The sequence below is a fragment of the Plecotus auritus genome (genome assembly GCF_963455305.1).
Source record: "Plecotus auritus genome assembly, chromosome: 9".
Taxonomy (NCBI): domain Eukaryota; kingdom Metazoa; phylum Chordata; class Mammalia; order Chiroptera; family Vespertilionidae; genus Plecotus; species Plecotus auritus.
Window position 1 is genome coordinate 110,185,112 of NC_137783.1, and position 23,731 is coordinate 110,208,842.

A 23,731-nucleotide genomic window follows, 5' to 3' on the forward strand; every position below is an offset into this window, starting at 1 on the left:
AGTATTGTCTTTTACACCTTCAGATTTGATTACTGTATCTCACTTGTCACTACCCAACACCTAGATGGGGTATTGATTTTATCTGAAGGCAATTTCTACCTGCAGTACAGACTGTTCATTTTCTGTTTTGATTCAAGGTGCACTGTTGTGGGCTCTATCTTGTATGAACCTTTCTATAACTCTAGGAGATATTATCATTATCCCCATTTTACAAATGAGGAAACTTGTCTTTTAATTTGGAGAAGTCAATCTCTTTGGCTTTCTTTTTATCATATATAAAATGAGGCTAAGGATAGATCATCTGTCTCCCTCCTAGAGCAATTGTAAGAATCTAGTGGGAAAAGAAATGAGTAAGCCTTCTATGAATGCTTACGTACTTATCATGGCAACATAGGAAAGCATAGCCAGGCTAAGGAGTACTGCCAGAATCATGGATGCCACTGCCAACTGAAGGCTTCCTTTTTTAGTTGTGATATTAGTCTGGTCTGATATTCCCCTTTTCTTCTCATTTCATTAGACCCCATTCTTTGCTGAGAGAGCAAAACAATGCTAGGTACCAATGACTGAGCACTTACCTAAATATGCCAGGCATCACAGTTGGTATCTTATATTTGTTATCTTAGTTTACTCCTTATAACAGTCCTTTGATGGAAGTTTTATTACCTACATTTTACAGATGAAGAAATAGACAGATTAAATTGATTACTTAGTGTCATACAGCTAGTAAGGGCAGAGCAAAGATTCAGCATGAAGAGCATTTGGACTTTTTATTGTCTGTTAATAGTGGATAATATTAACCCTTTGCAGTATTAAAAGGATTATAGAAACTGTAAAGTGCTTATCATATAGTAAGCACTCAGTAAGTGGTATTATTGGTAATATTATCTAAATTTTACCCACCAGACTCCAAAATCCATACTTTTTCTAGTTGACCATACTGCCTACCTGTAAAATAATGCAATTCAAAAGACTTCTACTGAGGACCATGATGATACCGAGATAAATCAGACACATTCTCTGCCTTCAATTTGCTACATTTGGAACTTACTGCCTGGTATTTTTTTTTCCCCATAATCCTCACCCAAAGATATATTTATTGATTTTTAGAAAGAGAGGAAGGGATAGAGAGAGAAATGTCAGTGTAAGAGAGAAACATCAATTGGTTGCCTCCCATACGCACCCTCACCTGGGATTGGGGAACAAACTCAAAACCTAAGTATGTGTCCTGACCCGGAATTGATCCTGCAGCCCTTTGGTGTATGGGACAACACTCCAACCAACTGAGACACCTGTTCAGGTCCTGCATGGTAAATTTTATTTGATGGATTATGAATAGAATCATATGTTTTCTCAAGCCACTATTACTTTTCTAGTTGTAGATACATTTTTAACAAACTGAGAAAATGAGCCAAGTAAGAAATGAAGCAACTCTATGACATAATTGATGATTGTTATTTGTTCATGTACAATTTCTCTCCCTTTAGAGATCCCAAGATTTCTCGCCTGCTGCTTGATGCTCAGTTCCCAGTTGTTGCTGTCGACAGCTACATGCCTGTGATTGATGTGTTCTCAGGCCAGCAAAATGGTTGTCTTCGAGTCTTTTTAGCTATGGGTTCTTCAGATCAGATAATGGCACTACAGAGATTGAAGAATGAAGAAGGAACACTTCCTCCCTTCAGCCCAAGGCCAGCCCATTTACTGGACCAGCTATCTAAAGCATCCACTGCAATGGTAATGACTAAACACTTGATTGTATGTTTATGTTGTAAAATGGTTATCAAAATCAAGCTACTTAACATATCCATCACTTCACCTAATTACCTTTTGTGTGTGTGGTAAGAACACTTACTATACTCTCTTAGCAAATTTTTTAAGTACATAATCTCATTTTATTTTGCATGTTTTAGTGAAAGCATTGCCCCAAATCCTTATTTCAGTAGTGAAAGGCTTAACAAAAGAACATACTTGTACTTCAGTGCTTATGATAGATCAAAGGAAGCATTGTTATTTTTCTTTTATGGCTTAAATGCATATCTGTATCCCTCTGAGCTCCTTGAATTTATGAAGAAAATCTAATTGGACAACTAGATCTTAATCCTCTAATTTACTAACTTAATTGCCTTTTTAAAATATTGGGGTGAAACGTAGCTGCTGTAAAAAAAATAGTCTTAATTTTAAAAAACTTTTAAAGATAATCCAGGAAAAAAATGGGGGTTCTGGGATGAAGAGTGATCCCAAATGTAAGCCAGCAAAATCTCACTCTGTTTTTCTTGACCAGATCCTTGTTGGAAAGTTAGAGTGAAGTTCCTAGCTTTTCTAAGTTAAAAGTAATTTATTTTGTATAGTGCTGTACAATTAAGAAAGTACTTTATCATGATTCTTTTCCTAACAACTACATGAAGTAGGTCATTTTCGTTCTTTTTTATACTTGACTAGAGGTCCAGTGCACGAATCTGTGCACCAGTGGGGTCCCTCAGCCTGGCCTGCGGGATCAGGCCAAAACTGGCTCTCCGACATCCCCTGAGGGGTCCCGGATTGCAAGAGGGCACAGGCCAGGCCGAGGGACTCTACCAGTGCACGATTGGGACCAGGGAGAGACGTGGGAGGTTGACCAGCTGGGAAGGGACCGCGAGAGGGCTCCAGGGCGTGTCCGGCCCGTCTCACTCAGTCCCGATTGTCCGGACCCCAGCAGCAAGCTAACCTACCAGTTGGAGCGTCTGTCTCCTGGTGGTCAGTGCACATTATAGCGACTGGTTGACTGATCAACTGTCTGCCCCCTGGTGGTCAGTGCACATCATAGCGAGTGGTTGAGTGGCCTTTGCATATCATTAGCATATTACACTTTGTTTGATTGGTTGACTGGGCCGACTGGACAACTGGACACTTAGCATATTATATAGGATGAAATAGAAAATCAAAGAGGTTGTGTTATTTGTCCAGAATCCCATAGCTAAGAATGGGAGAATTGGAGTTCAGATATAGGTCTTCTGACTTCTAAGTCCATAATATCATGTCCTGTTGTATCTTACATTTGGTGTCTTAGTGTCCAATATAGCTAAATCTCAGTCTCCACTCCATTTAAGTATATTATATTTTTTAATCTGAATCTGAATAACATTTAATGTTTCTAGCAAAGAAAGAACTATTAGGGAAGTATCTATTAGTAGGTTATTATTTATTTGTTATGAACTCTAAACTTTTCTGTTTTTATTGAATATTAGTGTCTATCAGTAGATAGTAGTGTTTTATTTTTATTCAAAAATGACATAAAAGCACAAATTTAAAAAAAATCTATATTCCCAAGTGTTACTGTAGTGTAGAAAGTTAGAAAATGTTATTTACTACGAGCACAAAAATCCTTGAAATGTTAGATATCAATAAAATACAGTTGTTTTTTCTCCTACATTCATAAGTCCCTCACCCAATTCAACATCTACAGAACTGAATTATTAAATTACTATAATACTGTATGCCCAAATTGAGCAGGCACTGTAATTTGGAGAGGGCTTTTTTTCCCTATATTTTTCTTCTCTGGGAAATCAAATTGTAAGGTTCCTGTTTCTGTAGGAAGGTTTTTTGAGCAGGTATTGCTGATGTGCGTTTTTAGATTTCAAAGCAAAGACCTAATGCAATCTCTGTTCCAAATGTATTGAATGTTAAACATGTATAAATCATACAGTCTGAACCTTACCTGAATCCTGTATTCCCCTTTTGAACATTCCTAATAATCAGTTATCTAGTGTCTGCTGTACAGAATAGAGGTAAAGAACTTTGGCTCTGGAATTAGACTACCTGAGTTCAAATCCTAGTTCCACTATTGTTAGCTATGCATGTTAAATTAGCTAATATAAGTGAAGGGCTTAATAGAGTGCCTGGCTCATGGTAAGTAGTAACTACATTATTAGTTATTTAGTAACAGTATATTCACTACCTCCCCAAATAGTCCTTACCATTGACGAACAGTTTTGTTGTGGTGGTGGGTTTGTTAATCATCACCTGAGGATATTTTTCCATTGATATTTAGAGAGTGGAAGGGGGGCGGGGAGAGAAACATTGATGTGAGAGAAACACATCAATTGGTTGCCTCCCACATGTGTCCAGACCAGGAATGGAGATCAAGCCTGCAGCTAGGTACATGCCCTTGAACAGAATCGAACCCAGGGCCCTTGAGTCCACAAGCTGATGCTCTATCCACGGAGCCAAACCGGGTAGGGCCATTGACAAACAGTTTTGGTATTATTCCTAACTTCATCAAAAATAGCAATTAAGTAAATTAATGCCTGTTTATTTCAAATGTATATTTCTTATTTTATTAAGGAAATAACCTTCTATTCTTAAGTTTACTGAGAATTAGGAACAGGTGTTAAATTTTATCAAATGCCTTTTTTGTCTATATTGAGATAATCATATTTGTTTGTTTGTTTTTCATTTCATTAATGTACTGGATTACATTATGGGTTTCATAGTATTGACCCAGTCTCATAATCTAGAGTAAATCCAGTTTGATCTGATTACAATGAGCAGTTGTGAGATTTATACATAATGAAAATTAAGTATCTATTTTAGTACAGGCCAATTAATTATGCTTATTTCTTCATCTATACTCAGACTTCATAGAGAAGCAACAATATTCTAAGCAAGTTACTCTTTACAGCTCACCAGTCTCTCTGTGTTTTGTTTAATAGGCAGAAAACCAAGGAAATGGATTGATGGAGCACCACTTTGAGCTCCACGTAGACAAGGTTAAAGGGCTAGTCCCTCTTCAGGCCACAGTCTGGGGAGAAGCAGATTGTTATGTTCAGTACTACTTTCCAGTTCAAGACTCACAATCCAGTGTGTTAAAAGGACCTGAGTCCCTTGAAAATGGTAGGTGGAGGAGATTAGGCCTTCTCATTCTTGTTTCATTCTTTTACTGGATATACTTAGGAATTTTTTTTCCTGAGTGAATTTTGTGTTCCTCAAAAATTACTGTTACCTGGGCAATACAGGAGATAGGCTAAGTGTTTATTTTACTTTTCTTAACATTTTTTTTTTGGTAACTTTTTATTTTGATTTGGCTTCAAATTTATGGAAAAGTTGTGAAAATAGTACTGAAAACTTCTGTGTACCCTTTCTAGATCCATCAAATTATTTACATTTTGTCCCATCTTATATCATTTGCATGCCTACTCATTCTTTTTTTTTTTATGTTTTTATTGATTTCCAAGAGAAGGAGAGAGAGAGAGAAACATTGATGGGAGAGAAACATCAGCTGCCTTCTGCATACCCCATACTGGGGATCAAGCTAGCAACCAGGGTATGTGCCCTGACCAGGAATCGAACCCGTGACCTCCTGGTGCATGGGTCAGCACTCAACCACCGAGCCAGACCAGCCAGGAAGCCTACTCAATCTTATCATCTATAAACATACAATTGACCCTCATTACATGGAACTTATGTTCTATAATGTCTTTAAAAACACCACTTTAGAAAATACTGAACCGCCGAAACCGGTTTGGCTCAGTGGATAGAGCGTCAGCCTGCGGACTGAAGGGTCCCAGGTTCGATTCCGGTCAAGGGCATGTACCTTGGTTGCGGGCACATCCCCAGTAGGAGGTGTGCAGGAGGCGGCCGATCGATGTTTCTCTCTCATCGATGTTTCTAACTCTCTATCCCTCTCCCTTCCTCTCTGTAAAATATCAATAAAATATATTTAAGAAAAAAAAAAAAAGAAAATACTGAACCATTGCTCCTGGGGAAAATATGTACATATACATACCTCACATAGATCATAATCTTCTTTTAAATTTTATTTTCAATTATAGTTTACATTCAATATTATTTTGTTTTAGTTTCAGGTGTACAGCATAGTAGATCATAATCCTAAAGCCTAAAAACAACTTATTTTGGTCGATTCTATTTTCTTTATTTTACAATAGAGAAAACAAGGTTCAGACGTGTGAAATGGCTAAGGCCACCTCACTAACAATTGTCAAGGTTGACATTCATGCCCTGTCCACTGGCTCCACAGCTTCTTGCATTATACTGCACTGTCTCCTACCATATCTATCTTGTCATTTCTGAGAGCTAAAATAAGAAGACAAAGTATTGCTTTTTTTTTTTTTACCTCATCTTGAAATGAGCAAGTCGGGTGACTCAAACTTTTTTGCCATTCTGAGCATGTCAACAAATAACTGGGGAAGCACTACCAGTGTTGGTTTTAGGGTTCAAATAACAGACTTGTACCCTAAATATATAAAGAACTTTACAAATCAATAATAGACAATCCAATTAAAAATGGGCGAAGATCTCCAAATTCATATAAATGGTCAATAAGCACATGAAAACATACTCAACATCATTACTCATTTGGGGAATGAAAATCAAAACCACCAGAAGATACCACTAAGATGGCTATAATTTTTTTAAAAAAAGAGCCCTAGCTGCTTTGGCTCAGTGGGTAGAGCGTCGGCCTGCGGACTAAAGGGTCCCAGGTTCAGGGACCCTTCTGGCCAAGGGCACATGCTGGGGTTGCAGGCTCGATCCCCCCAGTGGGGGGCATGCAGGAGTCAGCCAAACAATGATTTTCTCTCATCATTGATGTTTCTATCTCTCTATCCCTCTTCCTCTCTGAAATCAATAAAAATATATTTTTAAAAAATTAAAAAGAAAGAAAAAAGAAGACTAATAAGTGTTGGTGAAGATGTGGAGAAAGTGAAACACTTATTCATTGTCCACCAACAAAGGGATCTTTTACTTCTGTATTATGATGAGACCTTAGGTACCATAACTACTAGGGAAATGGACCTTGATAGGACTTACAGTCTGGAGATAATAGATTCTGGCTCCACCTCTGTGACCTACTAGCTCTAAGACCTTCAGGTTCATCATGTAACCCAGGGTGTCATTCATATCCTCATCTATGAAGTAGGGGTAATAATACCAGCTTTGTTTTCTTTATAGGAATATTGTGAGGATAAAATTGAATAATATTGGATATTAACATACTGTCTTACTACATATAAAACACTAAATGATGTGTTGATTATTCTGAATTGCTTTTCTTTTCCAAAGGAATCACTCTGAAGCCTTTCAGATCTGCAACCACACTCTGTGTTCCAGATCCCATCTTTAATAGTCAGCACCATCACTCTCTCCTGTTGCCAACAGAAGTTCCAGTGCAAAGGCTCCTACTCAGTGCCTTCTCTGCACAAGCACTTGTGCCCGGAGGTGGAGTCCACTTTGAAATCTGGTGCAGGTAGTGTGGAGAACCCAATCCTGTGCTTAGGAAGGAAGTATACAAGCATAGAGCATCCTTCCCATAACTAGTCTAAGTTGAATTATACAGAAGCTAAGCAGTCCTTTCTGCCATGTTTTATATTATTTGTGTTTGTTAATGATTGTTGTCCAGATTTTATTGAAATCTATTCTATTATTAGGCTCTTGGAAGCAGTTGTATCTTACACTTCTAACCACTACTTATAATTATAAGTGAAATTCTATCAGTTTTACCTCCTATTGTTCTCTCAAATGTATCAGTCACCTTTTTCTGATTATCTTACTGCCTTATTTATTCAGGCCTACATTAGATCATGCCTAAATTAATGTAATGCCCTTCTAGACTCACTTCTTATAATCTGTTCTTCCCACCACCAGAAGAATACCCTTCATAAATATAAATCCACTCATGTCACAAACTTTGGCAATTTCCAGAAAAAATAATGGCATTAAAACAGGTGTTCAAATTCCTCCCTTGCATCCCCATCCCCAAGAAGCCAACTAAAATGACTAAGAGAGTATAATTCTAAAAGGAGAGGAACCAACATCAGGAACAGCCACTTGCCAGAACCTTTTCCTAAATAGAATCAGGTGGAAATTAGGTTTGATAACTTTGTGATCAAATGGGATGTTTTGAGATGAGAGGGAAATAGTGTAGGTACTAACAGATCCTAATTACATCTCCAAATTTGAGGGGCTTGGGCCTGAAGACGAAGAAATTTGGACTGCTCCACCTAGAACCACTTTGATACTGCAGGATGGATATTTTCAGGAGTGGCTGCTCCCAAAGGTCCAAGCCAGATGCAGATACTTCAAACAGAATGCCTGTGGGAAGCTGGGCTTTATCCTGAACACAGTAATTTATGGGGTTCCACCTCCACGTAATGAGCAGTAAATCCGGCCAGACACAACCACAGCTGTATACCACAAGTACAGATCGGGCTCCAAAGTTGATCCCTAGAGCAGACTGAATCATTTATCTGCCTAATTCTTCCAACCAACAGCTTGTGCTTTTGTGGCTTACAGATACTATTATCCTAATGTGAGAGACCAGATGGTCGCCAAAGGAACCTTGCCATTATCGAGGATCTGTGCCATGGTAACCATGCAGCACCGTGAGGATGTGGGAATGCAGACCTTTAATCTCCCTTTAACCTCCAGGCTTGAGAATAGGAAAGAATTGAGGAACCAGTCATCAGGTAATTGAGGACTATTTTTGTTTTTCCCTTTCAAAGTCAGTATGCATAAATATCTCTTTTTCTCTAAATTAATGTTTCTTCACATTTTGTGGTATTCACCCTTCTAAGAATCTGATTAAAACTCTGAGGCACCTTCTCTTAGACAAATTTGTGTAGAATATACACTCCAAATTTTGCATACAGCTTTGGAAAATTTATATTTCCAAACACTGTCTATATAAATGTTGCTTGTCTCATTTCACCTTTAAATTCAGCAACTGTTTGATAAACCCTCGCAGCCTAAATCCTAAGTATTACTATATATAGGTGTACTCAGAGAATTATTATTCCAAGGCAACATAAGCAGATGTGGGATTGGTGGAATATATTTAATATGAACTAGAAATTCACTGTAATAGAGGAGAAGGTTAGGATTTAAAGTTGGAAGGAATTAATTAGAATTGGAAGTTTTGAATTCTGTCCTAATGGTTTCATTAGGATGACCCAACCTCCAAGTACATAACATAATAGATTAATAGGATTAGCCTCCTAAATTAAGTTATGGTATAAGCTTGCTGGGGAGTATCTGTGAAACAAAAGCTTTTATCTTGCCATGATTAAGATTGAGTATTTCCGCCGAAACCGGTTTGGCTCAGTGGATAGAGCATCGGCCTGCGGACTGAAAGGTCCCAGGTTCAATTCCGGTGAAGGGCACGTACCTTGGTTGCGGGCACATCCCCAGTGGGAGGTGTGCAGGAGGCAGCTGATTGATGTCTCTCTCATCGATGTTTCTAACTCTCTATCCCTCTCCCTTCCTCTCTGTAAAAAATCAATAAAATATATTTAAAAAAAAAAAAAAAAGATTGAGTATTTCCTCTTGATGCTCACTGATCAGCTTGTTCTGTTGTTCCTTTAAAAAAAAAAAAAAAGAGCCCTAACTGGTTTGGCTCAGTGGATAGAGCATTGGCCTGTGGACTCCAGGATCCCAGGTTCGATTCCAGTCAAGGGCATGTACCTTGGTTGTGGGCACATCCCCAGTAGGAGGTGTGCAGGAGGTAGCTGATCGATGTTTCTCTCTCATCGATGTTTCTAACTCTCTATCCCTCTCCCTTCCTCTCTGTAAAAAATCAATAAAATATATTAAAAAAAAAAAAAGATGGTATGTAAAGGGTGTTTCAAATGGTGGTGGCAGGAGGGTGATAGGAATATGAGTATAGAAACCTTTTAAAAGTTTAAAAGAAGAAAAGCTAGAGCTCATCTCAATTCTGTAAATAACTAGGAGTTTAGAAAACCTGGAAATAAGTTCTGCCTCTGATAGTTATATAATCTTGGCAGACAATTGAATCTCTGAGCCATAGAATCCTATCTAATAAAAGAGTAATATGCAAATTAACCATCACTCTGCTGCACCAACAAGCCAATCAGGAGTGAATATGCAAATAAACCCAACCAAGATGGCTACAGCCACAGAGAGCAGGAGGGAGGCTTGGGTTTCCCTGGCAATGGTGGAAGCCAAGCTTTCCGCCTGCCCTTGCCGGCCTAGGCCTCAAGGCTACAAAGTTTCAATGATAGAAGATACATAAACCCAAACAGAAATGGCAGCAGCCACGGAGCTAGAAAGAGCAGGAGGCTAGGGTTGCCCCCGGCGATGGAGGAAGCCAAGCTTTCTGCACACCCTGGCCAGCCCAGGCCTTGCTTAAGGCTACAAAATTTCAATTATAGAAGATATATAAATCCCAAGAGAAATGGCTGCTGCCACGGAGCAAGCAGAAGGCTTGGCTCCACTCCAGGCTACAAAGTTTCAATTGTAGAAGATAAATAAACCCCAGATACCAGGGCCTCCACTTGGGTCGCCAGGGGGCGTGGCCGGCCTGCAAACCACCACAGGCCCCTCGCCCAGGCTACCCCACACCCCAAGGGAACCCCCACCCTGATCCGGGACACCCTTCAGGGCAGACCAGCTGGCCCCCACCCGTGCACCAGGCTTCTAGCTAATAAAAGAGTAATATGCAGATTGACCATCACTCCAACACACAAGATGGATGCCCCCATGTGGTCAAAGATCCTGCCCCCATGTGGACACAAGATGGCCGCCACAAGATGGCCAGCAGGGGAGGGCAGTTGGGAGGGACCAGGCCTGCAAGGGAGGGCAGTTGGGGGCGATCAAGCCTGCAGGGGAGGGCAGTTAGGGGTGACCAAGCCGGCAGAGGAGGGAAGTTGGGGACAACCAGGCCTTCAGGGAAAGGCAGTTGGGAGGAACCCAGGCCTGCAGGGGAGAGAAGTTGTGGGGTGACCAGGCCTGTAGGGGAGGGCAGTTAGGGGAAAACAGGCTGGCAGGGGAGCAGTTAGGCACCAATCAGGCTGGCAGGGGAGTGGTTAGGGGGTGATCATGCTGGCAGGCAGAAGGGGTTAGGGGCAATCAGGAAGGCAGGCAGGCGAGCAGTTGGGAGCCAGCAGTCCTGGATTGTGAGAGGGATGTTCGACTGCCCATTTAAACGGGCAGTCGGACATCCTTGGAGGGGTCCAAGATTGGAGAGGGTGCAGGCTGGGCTGAGGGACACACACCCCTGTGCACGAATTTTGTGCATCGGGCCTCTAGTCTTGAATATAAAGTATAAATAGTAACTATTATTATGTGTGTTTTTTTAAATATATATTTTTTTACTTCAGAGAGGAAGGGAGAGGGGGAAAGAGATAGAAACATCAGTGTTGAGAGAATCATTGATTGGCTGCCTCCTGCATGCCCCACACTAGGGATAAAGCCCACAACCTGGACATGTGCTCTGACCAGGAATTGAACCATGACCTCCTGGTTCATAGGTCAACACTCAACCAGTGAGCCACACAGCCGTGCTATCTTTATTAATCCTACAGTACAATAATATAATGTGAATCTGACCATGGACAGATTATCTCACTGCTAAGGACCCTTATTGTTCATTAGGATTATAGTGTTTATTCTCTTCCTTCCTTCCTAACCAGGATTTGGGGCTTGATAGAACAGAGATTCTTCCAACCCACCTTTTTATTTTGTTTTCTTTTTTTCCTGACTCTTCAGGTTTACTAGATGTGGGCCTGAGGTACAGGCGTACTCCAAGGACAGCAGAGGGGGTTCTTGCTGGCCGAGCTGTCTCTATCTCAGTCCAGATTATCAGAGCCTGTGGTCTGCAAGCAGCAGCCAAGTAAGTTCCCTTAAAAAGCAATTCTCAAACATTTTTCCACTGCAGTCCACAAGATATACAATGCTCGGATACATAAACTTTCTTGTGTACAATTTCCACTCATTAACCACAACTCTACTTTTTTTGTTGTTTTTATAAGAAAGCATATAAGAATGTAAGTGAATAAATATTTGCAAACTCTGCTATTTTTTAACTGTTTCCAGCAATTTAGTTCCTTAACCTTGTCCAACAACTTTATCCTCAACCCTATTTAAGCACTTAATACCCACGGTCATACTCTACAGTCTCAAAGCATGCCAGGACCAGTCATTGCAACTCTTCTGTAATCTCATGTTCTGTCTCAGAATACCAGCTTCTATTTTTCTAGCTTGTTCGCCTTCAAGTCGCTTCTCAATACAGAAGCCAGTTATGCCATGAAAATTTAAGTCAGATCTGGACACATCTCTATTTATTTATTTTTATTAAACACGTCTCTATTTGAAACCCACCAGTGACTTTCCATATCATTCAAAGTAAAAGCTAGACTTCTTAAAATGGTGGTAAGGCCCCACATGTTCTGACTCCATCATCTTTGTGACCTCGTCTCTTTTTGCTAGTCTTCCCTCTGCTGATTCCACTCTGGCCCTCTTATTGCTTCTGAACACACCAAACTCGTTTTCCTCTTAGGGCCTTTGTCTTGCTGTTTTCTCTGCCTGGAACACCTTTTCTTTATATAAGCAGCTTGGCCCTCTTTGCCTTCTTCAGGTCTTTGCTCATACTTCTCTCTACCTTGAATATTCTTCCTTTCGTCTGCTAAACAAACTTCTATTTTCTTTTAAGATTTTGCAACTTCTTTGCAGCCTTTCTTTATGTCTTCCAACATGTAGACAGAATTGGCACTTTGTCCTTTGTTAGCACCGTGGTGGCAGCACATATCACTCTGTTTAAGTTATTTACATACATGAGTTTTCCCCCACTAGGCTTGTGAGCTCCTCTAGCCATAGACACTGCCTGAAGTCCTCTCTGTCCCCCAGCCACCACAAAGCATAGTCCTAGCACATAACTGGTGCTCAGTAAGAAAGGGAACTAGGTCATACTCCTGCTGCAGACTAGTTCGTTTTGGACATGAGTTCAAGAAAGAAGAAGCTAGTGTTCCTTAACTTCTTCCTTGTAACCTAGAATCAAATTGTTTGCCTTTAACTTCATGATCTCTAAATAGCTAATTGAATTATTGCCCATGTGAGATCAGATATTGAAACAGCTAGTAAAATGTTCAGTATAATTAATATTTTTCCTCACTGAACTCTAATAGACTTTTTCAATAATTGCCTGACAACATTTTAGTGTTAGTGTAAGTGATACTATGGCAGTTTTTTAAGTTTTTTAATCATGTGACTTACATTAAAACTTCTGATGGTTTCCCATTGTCCGTAGCAGTGATCTCCTAATTTGAATTGTGTATTCCTACTAATGGAAAAGATAAAATTTAGTATACCCTTTAAATATGTGTATATTTACTATGTATAAATTATCTGTGTGTACTACTATATCAATATATAAATACATTATAAAATAAATCAGAGTAGTAAAATTTTTATGTATCAGATAACAAATATAGAAGTTTTAACATTTTTTCCTATGCTCATATAGTTTACCCTATGAACTCCATAGGTTATATACAATCTATTTTAAGGACTACTGGTTCGCAGGATAAGGTTCACTGTGCTTAACTTAGCATTCAAGGCCCTTCAACTTATCTTAATCTGAATCTTGGGGGAAAAGTAGGACTTACCAAAATAATCAAGAGGACTGAAAATTATTCTGGTCAAATAATTCTGGTCAGAACATTTGCAAAGGCATGGAACTTGGGTGTCTAAAGTACCTATTCTGTGTAAGACCCAGCTAAGGTCAGAATTCTTAAATATGGTGTTAAATTAACTAATTGGCAGAGAATCACTTGGAATTAGATAGATAGATACTCAGTAGATCTCAGAGAGACTCAATAATAGACAAGAAACTCAGTAGTCCCCTTCGCTGGGGACTCATAGGGAAAGTTAGATTGGATGTGAGTTCCACATTTGGTCTATTTAATAACTTCGATAAGGAAAAAGGCAAGAAGCCAGGCTATTCCTAACACTACATTCTTCTGATAGGTTGGGAGAGTTCCACAGGATATGAGACAAAGCATGGTATTATGGAAACAGAACTCCACTAGAAATTGTATCCATTGGCTTCTAGTTCCATCTCCCACTAGCTGTGAATGATATTGGGCTAGTTTATTTTCCTCGCTGAATGTCAGTTTCTTCATCTGAAAATAAAAATTATGAACACCCCCTCCCATTTTATAAGGATTAGTGTAAAAATGAACAAATATGAAATCATTTTATAAACTACCAACTTTTTTAAAAATTAAATCTATTGGGATGACATTAGTCAACATTAAACTACCAACTTCTATACCAATGTATAGGTTTTTGTGATTATTTCCATTTGTATAGATAATTAATGCTACATTTATTAGCCAGTAGAATATAGTAAAATCAGAAATAAGTTTTACATTGCTTCTTATTGAAGAGAGGAATTATTGGTACTCTAAACTTATTCCTCCTTTGAATCTTCACTCTGGTATCCAAATAGCACTTGCTCGGTGGTTAGAGCTCATGGGAGGCAACCAATCCATCTCTCTCTCTCTCTCTCCCTCTCTCTTCCTCCCTCCCACTCTCTCTAAAAACCAATGAAAAAAATATCCTCGGATGAGGATTACAACAACAAAAAAAAAGAATACCAATCCAATATCCTCGGATGAGGATTACAACAACAAAAAAAAAGAACACCAATCCAAAGCAAAGCCCCACTTCCTTAAACACACATTCCTTCAAATCACTTAACATGAGCCCAGTGATATAAGTCCTTTCTGAGACCTTCTTATAAAGGTGCCCCATGATTCCCACAGTGTGTGTTCTCCCTATTAGAGTGAGCAGTAAACCCAACTTGTTCAGTTGTAGTTGGTTCCTGGTAGCCTTTGGCTAAAGGACATTGGCCAAACAATGAAGTGTCTGTGAAGTGTCATTCTGGTGCACAGATGACTGCTGTCTCTTCCCACCCCCACACACATATACTCTGAACCCAGATTACTAAGAAAGCACACTGGCACTACCAAAAGCCTAGACAGGAAATACGGTCACTTAATGTTCTTGGCCTTATAGAAATGGTGGAGCTGTTTTCTGAGCAGGAAAGCTGATTTTTTATATTTCTTTCTTCTCCTGCCCACTCTTTTCCCCTACAGGGCTTTGGCTGAGCAGGAACCCTCTCTACAGTTTAGTGCCTCAGTAGGGGTCAATGCCTTTGTCACCATTCATCTCTCCTTCCTGCCCACGGGAGAACAGCGCCAAACCCGCCCTGTGGCCTGTACCTTCTGCCCTGAGTTCTCCCATCACACAGAGTTCTCATGTAACTTAGTAACTCAGCACTGCAGTGGAGAGGCCTGTTTCCTGGCAGAGCTGTTGGAGTTTGCAGAGGTCACTTTTGCCATTTATCATGAAGATACCAAGTCAGGTGAGCACCAAATGGCTCATCACAATCATAATTAAAAGGGACTCTGTTTTGAATGATATATCTTTCTTAGAAGATACATGCTGAAGTATTTAGGGATGAAGGGTTATATTCTCTGCAACTTAACTTCTGAAGGGTATAATGAAAATAAGTAGAATATGTATTGACTGTGTGTGTGAGAGAGAATATAGAGAAAGATAAATGTGTCAGGATGTTAGTGGGTAAATCTAGGTGGATTTCATTGTAATATTCTTGAAGATTTTCTGTATACCTGAATTTTTTCAAAATAAAATTATTTAAAATTACACACACACTCATCCATATATGACTAATTTAATTAAAACAATATAAAGGGCATTTGATTGGAGCAAGATGATCTCTAATGCATCTTCTAACACTAAGATTTAGTGAGTGTAAATGAAGGGTTATGTGAATATACTGTAAATACAAACTGGTCAGTAGATCACCAAATAATTTATCTTTTTTGTTTGATTTGACAGCCAGTGATATAACCAGTATCCAGTCATTAAAAAAGTATCTGCTTGGAGTAGTAAAGGTTCCAACAAAAGAATTGCTAATCAAGAGATCTGGTAAGGATCCTAGATTATCACTTTCTAATCCTATCTTTTCCCATTCACTTCCCTGTAAGAGACCATCTTGTCTAGCTGCCATAAAATATGCAAAAGAAAATATGACCCTGTAACACATGCTTCTGAATTCTCCCAAGTACTCAAAAGTTTTCTCAAAAGCATTTTAAGCGCTGGCTAGTATTTCTCAGTGGTTAGAGCATAGGCCTACGTACCAAAGGGTTACAGGTTTGATTCCTGCTCAAGGGCATGTACCCGGATTGCAGGTTCTGTCTCCAGCCCTGTGCAGGAGGAAACCAAGCAATGTGTCTCTCCCACATCAATGTCTCTCTGTCTCTCTCTCTCTCTCTCCCTTTCTTTTCTTCTGTTCCTCCCTCCCTCCCTCCTTCCTTCACTTCCAACTCTCTCTAAAAAAAAAACAAAGGAAAAAATATCCTCAGGTGAGAATTAACAAAAAAGAAAAGAAAAGGCATTTTAAGTCTTCTCCTAATCATTTCAAAGTTTTTCTAATAAAGCAAAGAAGCTCAAAACATTGTACTTTTCTAATAAAACAAAGAAGCTCATAACATCTTCCTCTAGGAAAGATAATGATAATGATACTACTAATAATAAATATGGTGATATCTATTACATTATATAGCACTTGGTAAAATACTTTCTTAAATCTTGTTTAAGACTGGCAGGGATACAGGATCTTATTCTTTTCATTTGACAGATGAGAGAAAACTTAGGCTCACAGAGGTGATTTGCAAAAACCACACAGCTAGTGAGTGGCAGTACTGGAAATCAAATCCAGATTTTCCCATTCTTTTTTTCTAAATTATCTTCTTTCGGTGAAAAAGGAATAAGGACATGAGATGAAGATACAACCACCAAGGCAGTTTGGAATTAGTGGTCCTGTCCTACTTATTACTAGCCTGGTGACCTTGACAAAGTGACCTTGTCTTCGGGGCCCCAGTTTTCTTAGCTCATGGATGGAGACAGTCTATAGGTAGGAATTGATTAAATAGGATAACATTGACACATAATGAGCACTCAGTAAATGTTTCCCTTCTCTTGTCCATTTTCCTCCCTAGGGTTATGTAATCTAGTTTCCAAAATTCTGTCACACAACTCCTGAGCAATACCCTAATAAGCAGGCACTGTGTGCCTGGCAGAGAGAAGTCTATACAACTTAATAATAGAGTTTAACTCTCACTTCTGTCACTTACTGTTTGTGATCTAGAAAAAGTCCCTTTATCTCTCAGATCCATAGTTTCCTCATCTGAAAACTGGAAATAATAAGATCAACTTTGCAAGATTATTGAACCATTCAATGAAATTATACATGTAAAGGATCTTGGCACATAGGAAACCTCAGTTTCTCTCCTTCTGAAACTTACTACAGAGTTTGTCAGGCAATAGGCACCATCTGGGAAATTTCATACTTACAAATTAGATTTAACCCCTTGGGAATAATCCTTTAGATAATTTGGGATATATCTTTGTCTTTGTTTTCAGAGTTATTCTAAACTTGAACGTTCTATTTTCTTTCCTCCTGCCAATAATCTCAATTATTGAATCACAGAGCAAAAGGAACCATCTAATCTAGCAGTTCTTAATTGCTGAAATGGTGTGAAATTTTGTGTGTATGTGCATTTGTGTGATTTTCTGGGGGTAATAGCCAAAGGGATCTGTAACCAAAAAATGTTAAGAACCACTAGGTTGTGGGGAAATTAATAACCAGAAGGGAGAAGTTACTAAAACTAAGGCCGTAAGTTCTTAGACTGACAAAGCCGAAAAGAGTCTTAGAGATCAACATATTTAGCGTCCTCAGTGTACGGATGAAAACTAGGAAGGCTCAGAAAAATTAAAGGCCTTTTCCAAAAGTCACAAAGCCATAAGTGATCTTTGGCAAGTTAATTTCAATAAGTCTAAATTTTCTCATCCATAAAGTATAATTAATGAAACCTTTCTCATAAAATTGTTGTAAATATTATTATACCAATTATATAAATGTGAAATTCAAAAAGTTTTTTATTAACTCATTGAACTGCAAATCTGAACTCAACTGACAGACTAGTCTTTATTTATGACTTACGCAGCTGCCTGATTATATGAAGTTTTATTGGAACACATAATGCCCATTTACATATTGTATATGGCCACTTTCTACAACAACAAGGTAGCTGAGCAGTTGAAACAGACCATATGGCCCAAAGTCTAAAATATTTAGTCTGGCCTTATGCAGAATAAGTTTACCAACCCTGACTTACATGATCACTGACCATTACATAATATTTTGTTTATGTACCATATTTTCTTTCTAAAATATGAAAAATTCTAAATTCAGAAACAAATATGGCCCTAAGGGTTTCAGATAAGATACAGTGAATCTATAGTAGGTGGAATGTAGACTGTGGAACCAGTTAGACCTGGGTTCAATTACTAGCTCTACCACTTGGTAGCTATAACAACTTGGACAGGTCTCTGGGTTTCCATTTTCTCTTCTACAAAATAGGGATTCTTATCCCAGTTAAACCTCAGAATTTCACAGGGTTATCAGGAGAATGAAATGAAGTAATATATATAAAACTAGGGGAATTTCTGACACGTAGTAAATACTCAATAGAGAAGTTATTATTATTTTGAAATCTAATTCCTGGTCCTTGGTAAATGTTCACTAAGTGGCAGTTCCCTTGGTGGAAAACCTGGAACTAGATCCCTCATCTCCTGATTGCTTGTCCCTTGCCTTTTTTATTATACTATCCTATAGCCTATATAATAAAAGACTAATATGCAAATTGCCCCCTCGGGAGTTTGACTAACCAGGAGTTCAACCGCTGACTATGACGTGCGTTGACCACCAGGGGGCAGCACGGAACGAAGGAAGGCCCCAGCCAGCAGCTGGGGGAGGGAAGGTCCCAGCCTGCAGCCCGGAGCCAGGGGAAGGAAGGCCCCAGCCAGCAGCTGGAAGGCCCTGATCAGCCCTGATTGCTGGCCAGGCCTAGGGACCCTACCCGTGAACGAATTTCATGCACAGGGCGTCTAGTAACATCATAATAACATTTCGGGTCTTGTGTAGTACTTCTCTTTGAAAGCTTTTCTAAAACCATTATCATTTAATAATCATAACAACTTTGTCTGGTAGGCAAGATCAGCAGTAATTTTCCCATTTGCCAGGTAAGGAAAACAAAGCTGAGAGAAATAAATGGCTTACCCAGATTGACCACTAGTTTTGGGCTGAGCCAAGGAGAGAATTTAGATCTTTCAACTCCTAGACTTCGTTCTTCAACCTGTTCTCATTGCCTTTCAGTGGTCAGATGAAACAAACTACAATGCACTGTTCAGTATATGTTTTCTGTTCTATCTTGGGCTAGAGTGATGGTGGCTCTGGGGTGGATAATGGGTAAGTCTTTTTACTTTTAAGACAATAATTGAAAATGTTTTCTCCCATAAGGGATCACAGGATGGTATCCTATTGTTTTACCAGAAGATGGGGCCATGCCTCATGGCTTGGAGCTCATGCAAAAGATTGTGGGTGGTCTGGAGCTTTCAGTTTCCTTCACCCATCCTGGAGACAGAGAACGGGTGTTGGAAGCTGCTGAACTATTGGGCTGGAGCTTTGAGAATAACCTGAAGGATCTTGTCAAGATGGATGAAGAGGAGCCAGCCACTATCACCATGTCCACACCCAGGCTCTGGCTGCCCCTTCATTGCGTGCTGCTTGCTGGCCAGAAGCACATTCATAAGAGCACATATTGCTACCTCCGCTACAAGCTGTATGATCATGAATGCTTTTGGACTCCTCTCAAGAAACCTAAGGAATCTACAAACCAAAAGCAGGTCATAGTTACTTTTAAGGCATCCAAAAAAGCAGAAATCTTTAGGGGTCCGTCACTGCTTTGGTACTTCAGGGAAGAGAGATTAGAGATCCAAGTGTGGCGGGCTTATGGCAATGAAAATGTGGAAAGGCCCCACAATACGGACAGTTGGATTGGCTCAGCCTATGTGGACCTGTCCAGACTTGGGGAGAGGACAGCAAGGACACTAACTGTCAGTGGTAAGTTAAGAACCAGCCTCAGCTCTTGTGGTTTGAGCACCTGCTCTATGACAAGCACTAGGTGAAATACCCTCTCAGACATTTTATTTGATCCAGCAATCCTGTGAGGTAGGTATCCATTTTATAGTCATGAAAATGGAGGCTCACAGAGGTTGGGTAACTGCCCAGGATCATAGGAAGTGTTCTTTCCATTATTGTGTGCTGAAGATTAATAGTAATTTAGTGATGCTTCTCATAACTAAAGAGATTCCAAAAAGAGGTTTGCTGGCTGCTTTAAAAAGAGCATTATCTACTGACAGTCTACTTTCATGGAATCACCACAGCTCTAAGAACTGGCTCTGAACTTAGTAACTAAAGAGTACATCCAAATGCATCAGATTTTTGCACCTAACGTACTGCCTACAACATTGTAAGCACTCAGTTAATATGTATGAAGTAATGAGTAAATTTAGGGGACTATCTGTAACCACTTGTGTAAGAACCTATATGATAATGTAGAATCCTAGTTTTTTAAATACACTGAAAAGCATACCTGCTAATGAAACTAGGATATCCTTTCTCTCTGGTCAGCATATTTTGAAATCATAAAGAAAATCAATATAGTAATACTTTGGTTCACAGGCAGAAAGGAAAAAGGTAACATTTTACAAGCGTCATTATGTGCTGGGTACTTTTCTTTCAAACATTTGTTTAATACATGACACATCTACTTGGCCCTGGGAACTCAAAGATGAGTAGGAAATAATGCTAACCTCAATAGAGTAGTAAATAAACAATTACAGTGAAGCATACAAACTATGAAGAAGGTTTTCTCAGTGGTACTAAGGGAGCACAGGGGTTCAGCATCTCTTTAGTTCAAGGACAACATCTCAGGGAAAAAGACACAAGTTTCAAAGGATTTAGGAATAAGCCAAGAAATGTGGGAAACAAGGGTGTTTTAAAAGGATGTGTGTGGAGACACAGAAGCATGAAGCAGTTTGATACATTTTAGGCACTATAAGTAATTTGGTGCTGCTGAATCATAGGACACACAGGTTGGGAAATGATGGGAAATGAAACTAGAGATGTGGACAAGAATACTATGTTGAAGGCCTCTTCTAAGCAGAAGAGTTTGGAGAACTATGGAAAACTATAATGGGTTCTGAATAGAAGAGTGACATAGCTGCATACTAGAAAAAATAAGTCTAGTAACTATAGTGCATAATGAATGGAGATGGCCAGACTAGGTTTTTTACAAACATGGTATTAATCCATCTTATATATATGTAAGGTTGTTATTTTCCTACCTAAAAATAGAAAAAGACAGGAAAGGTGCTGTCTTCCCCCCCGCCCCCCATAAAGATGTTTCATTGATTTTTGGAGAGGGGGTGCGGGGAGAGAGAAACCTTGATGTGAGAGTGCCAGGCATGTGTCCTGACCAGGAATCAACCGGCAACTGAGCCACACCAGTCAGCGCAGGAAAGGTTCCATTTTATGCTATCGGAAAATCAGTTAACTATTTTCCTGAATTGATATGAGTCTGCTAAAGCAAACTTTGGGCTTCTGAAAGAAATATTAGTGCCTTATGCTTTATAAATAAAATCTCATTGAATATTCAGACAGCCAATAAAGCTCATATCCCTGAATTTAAATCTGCCACTTATTGAAAAAGTCATCTTTGCAGGGTACTTAACCCCTCTGAGATTCTGGCACACGAAAAAACAGTCAACAAATACTAATTTCTTACTTTCTTGCCTCCTCTGCCACCGCCTCCTACTTCCCTTCCAAATGGTCTCCAGGTCTACTGCCAAAACATATTTAGTTAGTGAACAGGCTAAATTGAGTATCAGGGCAGCTTCCTGATGAGAAGAAGCCCTAAGAACAAGAGTCAATGGGACATGTGGAAAAGAAGACAGGCCGCTCCTGATTTCATAAAAATCTTGGACTTTTAAGTGGCTTCAGAAGTCATCGAAGCCTAGCTGCCCCTCAGCACATGAATCCCTTCCACAACAGCTCTGCCTGTAGTCATTTGGCTTTGGCTTCAAATCTAAGCTCTGACTACTTTCCATTATTGGAGATAGTGCGTGACAAGGGGTTTGGAGAATGTTGCGGGAGTTAAAAATTTTCACATTGTATACTAACTTCACAGGTGTTTTTGCAAATTGGTATGTTGGGGCCTGTAGGTCTACAAAAGAAAAGAGGGACCACAAGCATCCTCTTTGAGCATCTCTTCCACGGTTATTGATTCCTGCTTGCTTAGGCTTATTCTCCTGTATTCTTTTGCAGGTGTGTATCCTCTATTTGGACGAAATGCTTCCAATCTCTCAGGAGCTGCCTTGCGAGTTCATGTGGTGCTTTCCTCTCTCTCCCCACACCCTGGGCCCACTCATGAGCTGGACTCCATGGACTGCAGCAGCCACAGTGAGTCTGAGCAACTCCCCAGAAGAAAGGATGAGATCCAACTCTCTGTACCACCTGACCACCATAAGCCTCCCACCTGCATCCAGATTCCCTGCAACAGGACCACAGCTGAAGTCTGCCCAGCCCAGGAGGGTCCTGCTGAATTGGATGGAACTTTTGCCGTCAGTATCCTGGTAGAAAGAGCAATGCACTTAAGCTTGAAAGGTACGCTCTACTCACTTACCCAGAAACATGTATCTTACTCTGCAGGCTGTGGTCATATCTTCACATATCTTTCAAATCATGGCAGCATCTGCAAGAACTGCTAACCATCTTAATCATTATTATATTTTTCAAGCCTAAAGCTTAAGCAAACTGAAAGCCTTTCCAAACATAAGTGGACCTTGTCAATTTTCCTAATTTTGCATATTACAAATTTCCCAGTCCAGAAACCTGAGTATCAGCCTAAATACTTTTCCTTAGTTACCATCCTATCTAATAAAGAGGGAATATGCTAATTGACCATCACATCCTCACAAAGATGGCAGTGCCTATAACCAATAAGGAGGGGATATGCTAATTGACTGTCACGCCCTCAAAGAGGGTGGTGCCCACAGCCACAAAATGGCGGTGCCCAGTCCCCTCAGCCCCGCCGGAGCAGCAGGCGTGTGGCATGACCGGGCCCGCCCCCAGGCAGGTCCAGCCACTCTGCATGCCTGCCTCCGGAGTCCCCCAGTTTCCTCAGCCCCCCAGCCACCCAGGGCCACCCGAGGCTTAGGTAACCAGGGCCAGCCAAGGTTTTCACTGCCGGCAGTGGCAGCAGCAGAGGTGTGATGGGGGCGTTGCCTTCCCTGATTGCCGGGTCACCTCCTGCCCCTTAGGGCTCCCGGACTGCGAAAGGGCACAGGCAGGGCTGAGGCACCCCACCCCCCAGTGCATGAATCTCATGCACCAGGCCTCTAGTAGGGCTATATTATGGAAGATAACATAAAAGCCTCATGGGTTTTTAGGTTAAGTACAGGCCTCCTAGTAGATACGCTTATTGTTGCTCTTTAAAGGCAACAGAAACCCCTATGCTTTATAGAGTTTAGTGTTTACTTTTCTCTGGATTATTGTTACTTTGGTGAAAAAGTTTGAAAAGAATTGGTCTAGTCTAATGGAAACTTTTGGTTGAGGAAATTACATCAAAGTGGCAGGTATTTCTCTTTCCCTAAAAGAAAGCTGAAGTTGGAGAAATCTAACTGAGGGTATAAAGTTCCGTGATTCTGCCTAGAGGGTTGAGAGGCTTCTGAGAGTAGATGGTGGTTAAGCTCTTTTAATGGCTACTTATTAAATGTTACACTGCTAGTGAAGGAGAGTAAAATCAACAGTTCCTGACCATGGCTTGTTCATCAGATTGCTTTCTGTCACAGGATAGGCTGAGGTCTTTGGAAGAGTAGTCACGGAAAGGAGCAGCCAGATAGAGAAGGAACAGGATGGTGCCTCAAAGATTAACTTCACCTATAAGGTGAAGTGAGAGTATGCATTTGGGGAAAGTTTGAGCTAGACAGATAGAAGACAAATTGCTTAGAATCC

General features: G+C 40.0%; 1 protein-coding gene across 3 annotated transcripts in view; it reads left to right on the top strand.

The window, feature by feature from the left end:
* Window positions 1-23,731, top strand: part of C2CD3 (C2 domain containing 3 centriole elongation regulator) — a 134,212-nt gene that overhangs the window by 60,648 nt on the left and 49,833 nt on the right. For 2 of the 3 annotated variants that reach the window (XM_080642152.1, XM_080642154.1), the window contains exons 16-24: window positions 1,485-1,731; window positions 4,686-4,866; window positions 7,054-7,237; window positions 8,284-8,456; window positions 11,494-11,617; window positions 14,883-15,151; window positions 15,649-15,738; window positions 19,175-19,777; window positions 22,043-22,381. In XM_080642152.1, coding sequence (XP_080498278.1) covers window positions 1,485-1,731; window positions 4,686-4,866; window positions 7,054-7,237; window positions 8,284-8,456; window positions 11,494-11,617; window positions 14,883-15,151; window positions 15,649-15,738; window positions 19,175-19,777; window positions 22,043-22,381 — 2,210 coding nt within the window. The remainder of the gene's footprint in view (window positions 1-1,484; window positions 1,732-4,685; window positions 4,867-7,053; window positions 7,238-8,283; window positions 8,457-11,493; window positions 11,618-14,882; window positions 15,152-15,648; window positions 15,739-19,174; window positions 19,778-22,042; window positions 22,382-23,731) is intronic. The other variant, XM_080642153.1, reaches the window with a different exon arrangement.